Source organism: Panthera leo, chromosome B1 (assembly GCF_018350215.1).
Source record: "Panthera leo isolate Ple1 chromosome B1, P.leo_Ple1_pat1.1, whole genome shotgun sequence".
In the NCBI taxonomy this organism is placed as follows: domain Eukaryota; kingdom Metazoa; phylum Chordata; class Mammalia; order Carnivora; family Felidae; genus Panthera; species Panthera leo.
Genome location: NC_056682.1, coordinates 85,344,502 through 85,358,220, shown reverse-complemented (window position 1 = coordinate 85,358,220; position 13,719 = coordinate 85,344,502). Strand labels below are relative to the sequence as shown.

The 13,719-nt window shown below is 40.2% G+C and overlaps 1 protein-coding gene across 1 annotated transcript in view; it reads right to left on the bottom strand.

Annotated features, from left to right (window-relative positions):
- Positions 1–13,719, bottom strand: part of TBC1D9 (TBC1 domain family member 9) — a 114,266-nt gene that overhangs the window by 47,352 nt on the left and 53,195 nt on the right. Inside the window, exon 3 of the mRNA XM_042935431.1 lies at positions 4,380–4,498. Coding sequence (XP_042791365.1) covers positions 4,380–4,498 — 119 coding nt within the window. The remainder of the gene's footprint in view (positions 1–4,379; positions 4,499–13,719) is intronic.

Genomic DNA, 13,719 nt, shown 5'->3' with positions numbered 1-13,719 from the left:
GAGCCAAAGTCGGATGCTCAACCAACTGAGCCACCCAGGCGCCCCTCTCCTTCTTTTATGTTCTACAGGCTCTACACAACATACAATTGGTTGCCCTGATTCCAGGCAACAACTCCACATATAATCCAAATACTTGGGAGGTCCAATATAAATTTAAATATGCAAAGGACACTGACAGAGAATTCACAAAAAGGAAAATTAACTTAGCAAACATAAAAAAAGTCCAACCTCATAATCAATCAAAGACAAAATTAAAACAAGACCTATTAACTTTGCAAAACCATTTAAACAACCAGATTGTTGAAAAGTAAGCAAATTACACAGGGATTCCAATACACTGATAATCTCTAGTAAGGTCCATTAAAAATGTGTATACTAACTCAGTAAGCAACATTTTGTAATCTATCCCAAAGGAAAGAAAAACTATAAGAAACCTTATATGAACACAAGTGTTCACTGCATTATATTACTGTTTGTGTCTGCTCCCCTTGGCCTAGAAGCTAGGGAGACTTCTAGAAAGAGAGGAATTATAAGGTCAATAGTGGGATGATATGCCATTATTAAAACAACAACTAAAAATTATATAACAATACCAGTCAAGGAAACAAAGACATGTATGGTAAGACTACTATTATGATAAAATGCACTCCAGAAATCTAGAAAGAAATACACTCTATGGGTTTGGATTATGGCTGCCTCTGTAGTTAATTATTAGATTTATAATTTATAAAAGTTAATTAAATCTCAAAACAAATAAATTTGTTGGTTCCCTTCATTACTGGACAACTGGGAATGCTTAAACCATTCATTTGCACATGAATGACATTCTTTCACACATAATTGCATTAATAGCAATTCCTTCTTCATAATTGGTTTCACGGGAATTAAATGTGACATTTTGGGTGTAATAAAAACAGTGAGAAGAACAGCTATTTGACATAATTGGTTCTTGTTTTATTTTTTGTTTTTTCACGTTTGTTTTTGTTTTCCTCCTGGCTATTGTCACTTCTAAGTTTCAGTTTCCTCCTATAGCTCTTTATTTGTATCTATCATCCAAAGACATGCCATCTGAGGGAGGACTAGGAAATTGTAATGGAGAACCTCAGTAGTGTTTCCTGGATGGGAAAGAGGCCTCACGCCCTTTCTGGCACCAGTCGCTGCCCCCTATGACACGGTCAAATGAGGAAACTCACACTCTCTCCATCTACACTACTTCCCAGAAGGTCAGTACATGACTCAGAAATGAAATGAAGAAGTTATAAAATCAGATGGGTTTTATCAGTAACACAACTCTCCATTACTCAGGAACCCCTTTTTTGTTTGGAAGCTCTCACCTCCTCCCAGCTTCAAACTGAACCTTTCCAATGTCCTCCTTGCTCTCATTTTTACCCTCTTCATTACGTGTCTAGTCTCTTTAATTACAACAGAGTAGAAATGAACTGAAATCAGCCGTCTTGAAGCAGTGATAAATATCCATCTTGAGGGGCAAAGGGAGGGAGAAAGGGAGAGGGTGATGAGTTGTATGTGTTTTTGTGCTACTTAGCCCTCTCTAATTTTATGTGGTCCAGGTAAAATTCAGTTCTCTCCTTCCACAACATTAGACCCTAAACAGCAATGAAATTCCACTTCTTTTTCAGATTATGAAATTACTACTTGCTCATGTAAAAGTTTAGTGAAGGAGAAGAAATCAAACAGAAATTGACCATCCTGTGGAATTTTAATGAGAAGCAAACTATCAGATCACCTCCTAGAATTCTTCCTTAATCTGGGCATAAAGAAATGCTTTCTAACTACGACTAAAAATCTGGAAAGAATTTCTAATCTTGACTAAATAAAACATTTAAGCATCCCATGGCAAAAACTATCATGAGCAAAGTCAAAAGACAAATGACAAATTCAGAGAAAATATCACCGACAAAAGGCTAATGGCTTTTATATAAAAGAACTTTTAAAAATTAAAGAAAAATAAGACTAAAGTCCCATAGAAAAATAGGCAAAAGACACCAGCAGACAATCTATAGCTATATAAAAATGGCCATTAAATACCTCAGATGTTCAACTTCACTTATAAGTGAGGTAAATACAAATTAAAACAACACTAAAATATTTTTCTCCCATCAGATTGACAAAAACTCAAAAGCTTGATAATCTACCTGTGGGTGGATTATCCTGTGGGGAAACAGGCATTCCCCTACAAGCCAATGGGAATGTAAAAGGTTACAATTCCTGTAGCGGGGGGGAGGGGGCATTTGGTAATATTCAGCATTTTCTACATGCATTTTCTACTCTACCAGTTTATCTTAAAGATACATCTCTACAATACAAAAATACACATGCATATATACATACATGTTTATTACTATATGCATGAAGTATAATTCATGCATATACTGTATATTTGTGTGTATGTGTGTATATGTAGACAGATAAGTATAATTATACAATATCGTAAACCACTTAAATGTTCAAGCATAAAAGAGTGCTGAATTCTCTACAGTACGTACACACATAATATGCACCCATTAAAAAGAATTAGGCACTAAATGCAACATGGGAACCTGGATTGGATCATGGAATAAAAAAGGACATGAAATGGCAAAACTGGTAAAATCCAAATTAAGCTTTTAGTTAGCAATATTGCATTAATGTTCATTTCTTTGTTTTGATAAATATACTATGGTTATAGAAGATATTAATATTAATGGAAGCTGAGTGGTAGGGTCTATGGGAATTCTCTGTCCTATCTTTACAGTTCTTCTGTAAATCTAAAAATTAATAATATTTCAACATAAAAACCAAACTATTAAAATGTTTTTTAAATAACAAATAATCACACACAACATGTGGATACTCTCTATGAACTGATATGAGGTGTTACCCAAGAGTTACTGACTGAAAAGAGCAAATGCAGAGGAGCATATATACATGAAGGCTTATGTGTAAGAATTAAAGAGAAATTAAAAAACAAAACAAAACATATACCAGCCTCTTTTCACAAAAAGAAACACAGGAAGCACAGGCCCGATAACAATGAGGTTGGTTAATTGCAAGGGGTTGGGGAGAACAGGATAGCAAGACTGCAGAAGGGAGTAACATTTTGAGGAATTTAAACTTTCAGAAGTATGTTAAAATTTTCTGCATGCAAAAAATAATATTAAACTATGCGGGAAAGGAGATAGGGCCTGAAACTGAAAGCAAATGGAAACAAATGGCTGATTCCAGGACTGGGACGGAGAAAGTGCAGAGGAGTCTAAGACATCCTGCTATAGCAGAAGTAAAGAAGTGCTCAAAAAAGCAACAGGGACATGTCACAAGGACAAAGGAGGCAATCTGTAGGTGTTTCCTCTAGCTAAACTTGGGATAGTGTGAGTACCAAAATAATTAAGCCCAGTAATGAAACTTTAACAACCGAAAAACAGGAATCCATGAGTCGATACCAAAACAAATAGATAAATAAATGACGAGAGAGCCCTTGCTCATAGTAGAATAGCATTCTTATAGAGAATGCTGGAGTTGGAAAATTATCAGTTTGTAAAAACATCACAGAAAAGATTGGTTCAGACAAAAAAAATCGTCAAGGGATGATTCCTCACTAAATCATGGGGAAGTTTTGATAAGGAATAGGATATTTGTGTAGCCTTAAAATGTTTTCCTACAGACAAGTTCAAATTGTTTATTATTTGAAAAGGCAAAATTAGTAACTCTACAGTGGAGAGTTAGGTAACACCTGGCTGGGGTTATATCTCCCAATGAGGGGAGATGGGTATCATGTGTCCCCAGAACTGATACTCTTACAAGGACATAAGATCACTTATGAAGTGTTCCACCTGGGAATACATAATCAGAATCAAATCATAGGAAATATCTGACAAAACCCAAAATGAAAAACATCCCATTAAAAAACCCAGAACTTATACTTAAAATCATGAATGTCATAAAAGACAGAGAAAGGCTATAGAAATGTTCAGATTGAAGAAGACAACAGACGAAAACGAACTCAACAGCTTCCTAAACTAGATCTTGTGCTGGACTGAAAAGAAAAAAATGTTGTAATTGGGTCAATGAACAAAATTGGAATATGTGCCAAATATTAAGGTACGATGTTAATGTTAAATTTATTGTGGGTGATAACTGCAGTGTTATTATTCAATAGAACATTCTTAGAAATACACAGTGAGGTATTTGGAGGAAATTCCTCTCCAATAGAAAGTAAATGAGCACTCAAACGATGATGTAGCTGGGTAAAATGCTAACAACAGGAGAATATGCAGATGGTCTACAGGTAGGCTTTACACAATTCTTATTTTTACAACTTTTCCGTAAGTTTGAAATTATTTCCAATTAAAAGTTAAAACTAAACAAAACAGACAACCCACTACCTGTATTTTTCCTCTCACAAATGTGGTGATATCATTCTCGTTTTCAAAGATGGAGAGTGTCTGCAGCAGATTCTGCTCAAGCCATTCCCAGTGTTCGGTGATTTCTTTTCTGGAACCACCTGTACGAATGTAAAGATGATAACAGAATTTTCGGAATTTAAAAGATATGTAAACGGGCTCAATTCATCAATATGCAATGTCACTAAAGGAGACAGCTGCATTTAACTGCTTTCTCCTCTTCAGAGGAGACGCAGAGGACAAGTAGCGATGTGAAAACCCAAGAGTAAGTACTGTGTTATAGTCAAATCTGACCAGATGAGTTCAGACACTTTTCGGACACTGTTTCCACGTAGAAGGTAGCAGCATCTCTCCCGTTCACTTTTATGGATTGGGACTTGAGCACTATCTTCCATTTTTCTCCCTCCTAGAACCTGCACTTCACAGAGTAACGTAGATCTTGTTAGGAGACTAGGTTACTTTTGTTAAGCTGCAATAATGAGAGCTTTGGTATGCCACTGGAGGTCTGATGTAACCACCTCCTATAATGGGCAAAAATTATCCCCACTCACCTCAATTATGAATGAGATGTGAAAATGGACTATCGCTAGGGAACAGCCGCCTGGCTCTCACGGGCACAGCTGCCTTGAAATGTAATGGGATGAGGTCATCCTCACAGCCTCCGACCAAGTCTCTACACTCGGGTAGGGAATAAGAAGCATAAGTCACCTCGCCTGGCAACCTCCACATTTAAACAATCCTAGCCTGTAGGCTATGTAACGGGCACTTCTCTGCTCACAACTGCAGGGCATAACACAGAGGCCGTCGGGATGTGGCTGTAAAGACACTGGACTAAATCCCCTCCCCTTTTATTCTTGCCCTGGGATTGTTAACGATCTTGCAGAGAAACAACGTTTTATAAATCATTCATATGCCATATATATAAATCGTATGCACTGCTCATTCCAGAATTAAGGAATGATTTTGTGACTCCACTGATCCAACCTCCTGGCATCTCTTTCAATTTCCAAGCTTCTTTTTATGTGATTTCTTAGTAGTGTCTTCCCTCTTTATTCTCCGTCACCAGTCACTCAAGGTATCTCAGAATCTCATTCTGACTCCTGACAAGGAAGGGAGACACGAATGCGCCTACAATGATACCAGAACTGTAGGAGGAAAACTAAAATCTCTTTGAGAATGAGGTAGGTTTGAGAGGTTTCAGACCCACTATTTAAGGAGAGGCAAAACAAAACAAAACCCAAGTTCATTTTCTTTTACTTTAAACACCAAAACTGCCTTCACAGAATGCTGACGTAGAGGGTGAAAAGCAGATTTCTTAGTGGAGAGGCAGTCCTGTGAAAACATGAGAGAACAGATTATAGCTCCCTGTGGGCATTTTCCCTGGCTCACTCGTTTGGGGTCATAGTCAACCACATGCGAGGGCAATTGATGATTCTGTACTATGTCGTTATGGCGAGAGCTAGAACTCAGAACACCTGGGCCCCCCTCCCTCTGCCACTAGCCGGTTGGATCACTTTAGACAGTCTGTTTAATCTGTGAAATGGAGATGAATGAACAACAGCAGCAAAAACCACAACAAACGCTTACCCATTTCAGGGCAATGCTGTAAAAATCCCAAAGAATAATGTCCACAGACATACTTTGGAAAGGAGGAAATATTTTTTCAGATGCAAAGAAGAATGCCCATTTGGAATATTTAGGGAATGGGTTATTCTATAGTTTACCAGAGAGCTTTAAAACATTTTTGATTTCAGGGGAGCCTGGATGGCTCAGTCAAGCGTCCGACTTCAGCTCAGGTCATGATCTCACGGTTCACGAGTTCGAGCCCTGCATCCAGCTCTGTGCTGACAGCTTGGAGCCTGGAGCCTGCTTTGGATTCTGTGTCTTCCTCTCTCCCTGCCCCTCCCCTGCTTGTGCTCTCTCTCTCTCTCTCAAAAATACATCTCAAAGAAGAACATTTGAGACTTTAAAATTTTAAATAGTCATTAGATAATTTTCTAAAATATACTGTGTCCTTCCTTGTCTGTAAACAGGTTACTAGCATCACCAGCTATAACTGGCTGTGATATACAGAGAGAGCCTGGTAAATGCCTGCCATGAGCCCTCCACCCTGGCCATCTGTGCTGGTTTGCACTGTCAGATGTATGCACCTTAGGACGGCGTCAGTCCTGGAGGCCCACGAGTCTGCTGAGGTCCTGCAGACCCATTGGGCACAGTTCCCAGCGTCTGTCTGATCTTGCTTCTCTTCTGCCCCTGCCTCTGTCGACTGTAGATATGCCTTCCACAGGCAGGTTTCCATGTGGTCTGGCTGTTGACTCGTATCTCACCGTGCTCTGCCTTTGACCAAGTAGTCACATCAGATACTTGACTTTAGACACCCTGTTAGACTGGCTGTGGAACCCAACCTCAGTTCAACCCCACCAATCCTCAGTTATCCTGGATAGAGAGGTCCATCTGCTATGAGACCTAGGACAGAACAGGTACGCCTTCAGCTTTGTACATGCTGCCTTCAAAGTGTTCTTTGTGTACATATTCCTGTAAGTACACCCATACACCCACCCCATTCCCAACACACACACAGTAAAGATGGCGTACGCATGCATGCACTCATTCAACACACATTCACTCATACTTCCAACTCTCATGGATATAATACGAAAACATTATGGCTGATTCCCATCTACCAATAACCATCTGACTGCTCCTGTATTCGTGTTCAGGTTTACAATCTACGGCCATACCACCCTGAATGCGCCTGCTCTCATGTGAAGTTCAGATTCACTATATACATTGTTTCCCCACCTATTGCCTTCTCTGCTGTCCCAAGACCTCCTGTTCTCCACCCCGTTGTCCCACCCAACATTTCCATAACTTATACCTTCTACCACCTAACGCCCTTTGCACCACTGGCTCTTCTCTACACTTCTTGCTGCTCAGGATGTGAATCCCCACATTTCCATCTTCAGTTACCATCCCTGCCCTCCCCACTGCTGCTGCTTGTGCTATTTCTGTCCCGCTCTCCATCTCCTGTTGTTTCTCCCACACTTCTCAGTGACACATGAAAAGGCTGGCCTTCTAGAATGAGCCACTCACTGAGGAGCTGACGCCGCACATCTCAACATCTTTAGGTCTTGCAGCTCTTTCAGCTTACTCAGTGCCGTGGGCCTGCTTCTGTACTACCAAACAGGTTCTGGAGGTTTCTTCTGGCTACATCTACATCTAAGACTCCAAAGTTCCAGAAGACTGAGCTCTGGATAAGAAAGAACCTTGTGTACCATTATATGAAACCATCATCACCATATACTAGTGGAGAAAAGAAAGTCTCATGTATTAGTGGAGAAAAGAAAGCCATCAGCCAATGGTAGTTTCAGGAATTAACTATGGATACTTATCTGTACCCAACGGATACTTTCCAGGGTGAGTAATGAAATACACCTTTTACATTTACTGCTTACTAGACAAAAGCACCATATTCTCTGAACGCTTTGCTAAATTCACGAAGGGTAAATGAAGACAGGGGTTCAGGGCTCCATGTTCTACAGTCTAAAAGTATGACAACACCTATAAAGCAGAGCCAGATTTCCTGACCCAGCAGACAAAACAGATTCTGAAGATGCCAGTCTCATCAAAAGTATTTCTGAAATCAGGTGTCCATTTCTGGCCACTTCTCACTCCAGAACAAAGAGTCCACGTTACATCTCAGAGATCACAGAGCAAATGCCCTGCCAACAGTTTGGGAACAACTGTCACTCTGGCGGACCACTCTTTAGGAAGGAGCGAAACTCCAACAACAAACACCATGTTGCAATCCTAAATGTTCCTTAGAAATAGCTCTTTCGTTTCTCAAGAAACTAAATACAAGGGCTGCAATATTTAAGATGATGGGACTTTTCTTTTGTTATTTTTTAAGGTGAGATGACACGAAGCTCTTGTGCCATGACTGTGAATAGGGACAGGTCTATTTACCCAGCAGTTTGAGCAGAATGTGCTGGACGCTCAGAATAAGAAAGGAAGGGCTTGGCTGTCGATTTTCTGGAAAAGGCTTCATTTACAGAGATACAGCAAGAAAAACAAGCTGACCTGACTGTGCATTCAGCTGGAACAACAAAGAAAGCCGGTGTCGAGAATGAGAACCCTTCAGGAAATCCAAGTTAACCCAAGTTAAATCATTCTGCAGTAATAAAAACTACATTGACACTTGATGGGCTTAAGGTTACCGAGAAATTAATTTTGGAAAAGTGGGAATCTTTATCATTCAGAATAGAGTTTTGTTTATGTTTTGTTTTGTTTTGTTTTTAAGAATACTAGTCACAGGCCCTGTGCATATACCTGGGCAAAATGTAAACATTATTTAAGATGATGAAAAATACAAAATCATCCTAGCCTAAATTCTCATCTAGCTTTAAATGTATCTTAAAGCACATAAAGACTACTGGAAATAAAAAGGAAAAAGCATTAAGAGGGACCCACAAATGGATTCTATCAGATCTGGCCTCTGAGGATTAAGAACAAAGGCTAAGGCCCTACGGATAGATATCCAGCAGACATTTCCTTGTGATGCAAAACCTATGTTTAAGTGCGGTAAGTACGACTGAGGTTGGATTATCTGGAATAATAAGAAGCCTGGTTACTGGGGAGCCAAAACCACATCACGGAGCAGAACACAGACTGTGATGTCAAAAAAGTACACCTGGTTTCAAAAGTACACATACTGACTTTGGGATCATAGGTAAATTAGCTCATTTCTCTGTGCTTCAAACACCTCATCTGTAATACACAGGTAACAACACCTGCCACATTGGTTTGTGCTGGAATCAAAGAAGATAATACGGTCATGTGAAGTCCTTAGCACAGGTCAAGAAAATACAAAAGCACTAAATAAACAGTCACCTTTGCCACTCTAAGTAGCGGAACATAAAGATCTCATCTTGACTTGTGATGGAGAAGATATTTTGAAAGTCTGATGTCAGGGCACTAAGACATCAGCTGTTTAACCCTTGTCTGACTAACATGCACTCAGCAGAAATCTCTCTGGCCATGGCATCATTCTGTTTGGATTGCAAAGTGTACACATTATTGAAGTAAGGCACGCATAGAACTCCTTGTGGAACTATTGTCAGCTTTTTTTTTTTCACATTTATTCATTTTTGAGAGAGAGACAGACAGAGTGTGAGTGGGGGAAGGGCAGAGAGAGAGAGGGGGACACAGAATCGGAAGCAGGTTCCAGGCTCTGAGATGTCAACACAGAACTCATAGGCTGTGAGATCATGACCTGGGCCAAAGTCGGACGCTTAACTGACTGAGCCACCCAGGCGCCCCACTTCTTACTTTTTTTTAACATATTTTTTAAATGTTTATTTATTTTTGAGAGAGAGGTACAGAGTGTGAGCAGGGGAGGGGCAGAGAGAGAAGGAGACATAGAACTGGAAGCAGGCTCCAGGCTCTGAGGTGTCAGCACAGAGCCCGACGTGGGGCTTGAACTCATGAAACACAAGATCATGACCTGAGCCGAAGTCAGATATTTAACTGACTGAACTGCCCAGGAGCCCCTGTAAGCTTCTCATAGAACGCTGTTTATAATGTCTTACCGGTCATAACAATATGCTCATAGCTTCATAACACTTTGACAAAAGAGAAACCCAGGTAACTCATCCAGCCTTGACTATAAGAATCAGTGGTTGATGTCCTTATTTTACTTTTTCACTTAAGTGCCAAGGTCCTCTCCCACTCTGATGGAAAGAATGTAAACGGCTATCTTTCTGGAAGGCAATCAAGCTAGAAATACTAAAAGCCTTACAGATATGTGTGGTTTTTTGGCTCAGTATAACTATTTCTATAAATTTATCCTCAAGGGATAATTAAAGGAATGTGAAAAGATTTTTTTTCAGAGGATACTGATTAAGGCTGTTCAACATGCAATTAACATTGGGGGGGAAAGACCCACATTTCCAATAATACTGTGTCAGTTAGATAAATTATGTTACATGCACAATATTATCTACCTATTAAAACTGACATTAGAGAAATAGGTTTTATTAATGTGGAAAGTCTATACATGGATGTATGTATGTACAAATATACCTATGTAAGTGTATGTATAGACAACACACACACACAAAGTCTGAAAGGTGATTTGGAGGGTGGTACTGTTTTCAAATTTTTATTCTTTTTTCTTATTCTATATTTTCTAATTTCCTGCAATGAACATGTATTGCTGAAAGAAAAAAAGGAAGTTCTTTTTTTTTTTAAGCTGCTATGTTCCCAAGGATACGAGAGTAGTTCTTGAGGTACACAGACCAAAAAAGGATTATAAAATACCAACTTCCACACTACGTGTACCTCATGTGGATGGCAACTAAATTACCCCCACATTTTCTCTATCAATTGTAGAGAAATGGCAGAAACAGAATTAGCAATCTTTAATTAAACTCTGGGTCTTACCAGTTGCTGACTAAAAGAATGTTTAATCATAAAAGCCAGGATGGTGCTGCTAGGCTGGGAAGGGGGAGAGCTGAGAACTTGGTCTCAGCTCTGCACTAACCACCTACAGCTAGCACTGTGAACCTAGGCGATTCCCCTTGCCTCTATCCTATTAAAATAAAGATGTTAGACAAGATGGCAGCTAAAATATCTTTCAGTTCTGAAAAAGCTTCTCTTACAGCAAAGACTTAGTTCTGAATGAACATCTAGGCCCAGATGAAATTCTGGGATGGTAAAGAAAAGAGAATCTAAATCAATAGGCAGCCAAATCAAGGCAGCATGCTGGGCTGTGTCATCTGTGAAATGTCCATCAAACACACATCCTTCCACCCTGCTTCCTTTATCAGTCCTGCTGGAAGGTCAGATGTATCTAGAGGGAACTGTCAACAGCTCCTTCTTTCTTTCTGTTTGTTGCTCTTCTTGGCGGTCCCAGACTTCCTCTGTAGACAACGTCCTTGGAAATACCACCATTTTTATGTGTCTGTATTTTCACTGAGGTTGTATAACCCTTCTTACTGTTAGAACCTTCTCTAGTTCTTCTAATGGGGAAAGCCAAATGGGTTGCCTTCTACTTAAATCCACTTAAGGCCAAGGAGGACAGAGAGAACTAGGCTCTCTCCTGCCTCTGGGGCACAAGTCCAAAACACTAGCTGCTGGGGGAAGACCTATAGCTGTTTAGCGCCCTAGTGAGAGTCTCAGGTGCAAAACAGTCAGTCAACTGACTGGTGGGGAGTGGGGGCAACTGTCAGAATATAACGAGCTCAACAAAGCTGGCTGGCCAAATCCCTAGGATACTGCTTTCTTTATGATCTTAGAGATCGCAAAAGGTATAATACACTGCATAAACCACTGAGCAAAACGCACTTCAGCAAGTTACAATTGATGGCGTGATGGAATATCAACCAAAGAGAATGGTGGCTTCATTTTGGGCAGTAGTGAAAAGACACGGCCATTATTAGGAAGGTTTTTGGCTCTCCTTCCCAATTAAAGGTCTCAAGGAAATGTAAAGCATCAATTTCTTCAAACCAATCTGGATACAACTGTTAAAAGATTAGAAGAAGCATATGAAAATAGTGTTTTACCAAATAACTCCTGCTTTTTTTCCCCATTCTTCTTTATGGATCATATTATCTCCAAGGGCCAGGTGATTATTATATTGGGAGCAAGTGAGACTAGGCCCATAAGACTCCTTCTGCCTGGCTCTTTGTGGCTCAAGTGAAAGGCAAGTCAAACGAGTAGGATTTACCACTGCTCTTCTATAGAAAGTAGTCTACGTCAAGACTCTGACAGTAGATGCTTCCTTCAATTCAATTGACGTGTTGAAGGTTCACAAGGTGCATGGCACACAAGGTTTTGTAATGCTATGGGTTCTACAGGGCAGTGAGTTAGACTCACCCAGTTTTCTGCTGAAGCTTCTCCCTACAGCAAAGACTCAAGAAATTGAAGCAAATTAAAAAGCTCTTGACATACTGTCTCACCAATACCAACTCTGTAGTTTACAAAAAAAAACACTAAAATTACAAACCAGAAGGTCAGCATATCAGAGAAATCTGAAAGCTGGCAGCTTCCGCTCTCAAAATCCTCTCCTGAAAGGGAGCCAGCAATTTGGGTTTTAAATGGAAATCGATAAGAAGGGCTAATGGGTGAATGGGACTTTCACGGTGGTTGTCACTTCCGTGGAGTCTTCCACAAGGAAATTCTGGAGCTCTCTCTATGGGTAATCAATACATACAAAAGCTAAAACTGTTCTGGGTTTATGATAATGAGATCATACAGTTGTGACAGGCATTACTTACTGGGAAAGTGAAAGTACATCTCTTTGTGGTATAAATTATGCCATCAGCATTTACTGCCTAGTGTTCCTTAGCCTTGTTTTGGCAAATAATTCAGGAACAATTCAGCTTTGTAACTCTGGGCTCTTTCCCACATGAGCTTTCACAGAAGCATGTGCTTCGTAGAATGGCAAAGTCCCAGAAACAAACTGAAGAGTAGTAATGTCAGGTAACAGGCAAAACAAAACAAAACAAAAAAAAAAGGGTTAAGGCTGAGAGGGCAGGAAAAGAAGAGTCATGAGGCACAAACCAGCAGCTCATAGAAGTGTAAAAGCACACTGACCTGGGAAGGGCAGGCATCTAGAGCACTAGAAGGGCAGATAGGAGAGCTCTAAGGAGCTCCAGGCTCCAAAGGATCTCAAAAGCCTCTGGGCACAAGTGCTAGGCTGGAAGGTGAAAGAGAAAGTGTGAAAGTGTCCTTTGCACACACTTGTTAAGTCAAGTAGTTTAGTGGTTCTGTCTGATTTCTAATTCCCTTTCTTTTTATTTCTTCACTTGCTGGCTACAATGTCTATTTTAACAGGATTCTAGAATGTTTGCCAACTAAACGTGACACTTTCCTCACCAACCACCCCAGGGCATTCCCCACTCTACAGTAGCTATTGGGTTCTTCCCTTTTGTATTGAATAAATGGCACAGATGGCTGGAATGTTAACTTACAGGAGCCTGGGTTACACTGGTAAGTCTTCTTCAGGGTCCCAGCTTCCCTCTCCCTTTAGCCTTTATCTCCTTCCTCTTGCTCCAATCCCCACCCTTCACCCCTAGGTGGTTTTCTCCATGCCCTGCACCCTGATGCTATTCCTTCATTCACCAGAATGCATAAATGACTGATATATTCCATCATGTCTCATGGGGCTGTTTGCATCTTAACCAGAATAACTTGAAAGGGATACAACACTACAATGTTAGAATTTCAGGTACCATTAAATCCTGGAGGGAGCATGAATAGAGCACTGGAGCCTTCCGGCAGCTGGGACTCACACCCAGATCATTTCCCCTACCTATGTAAA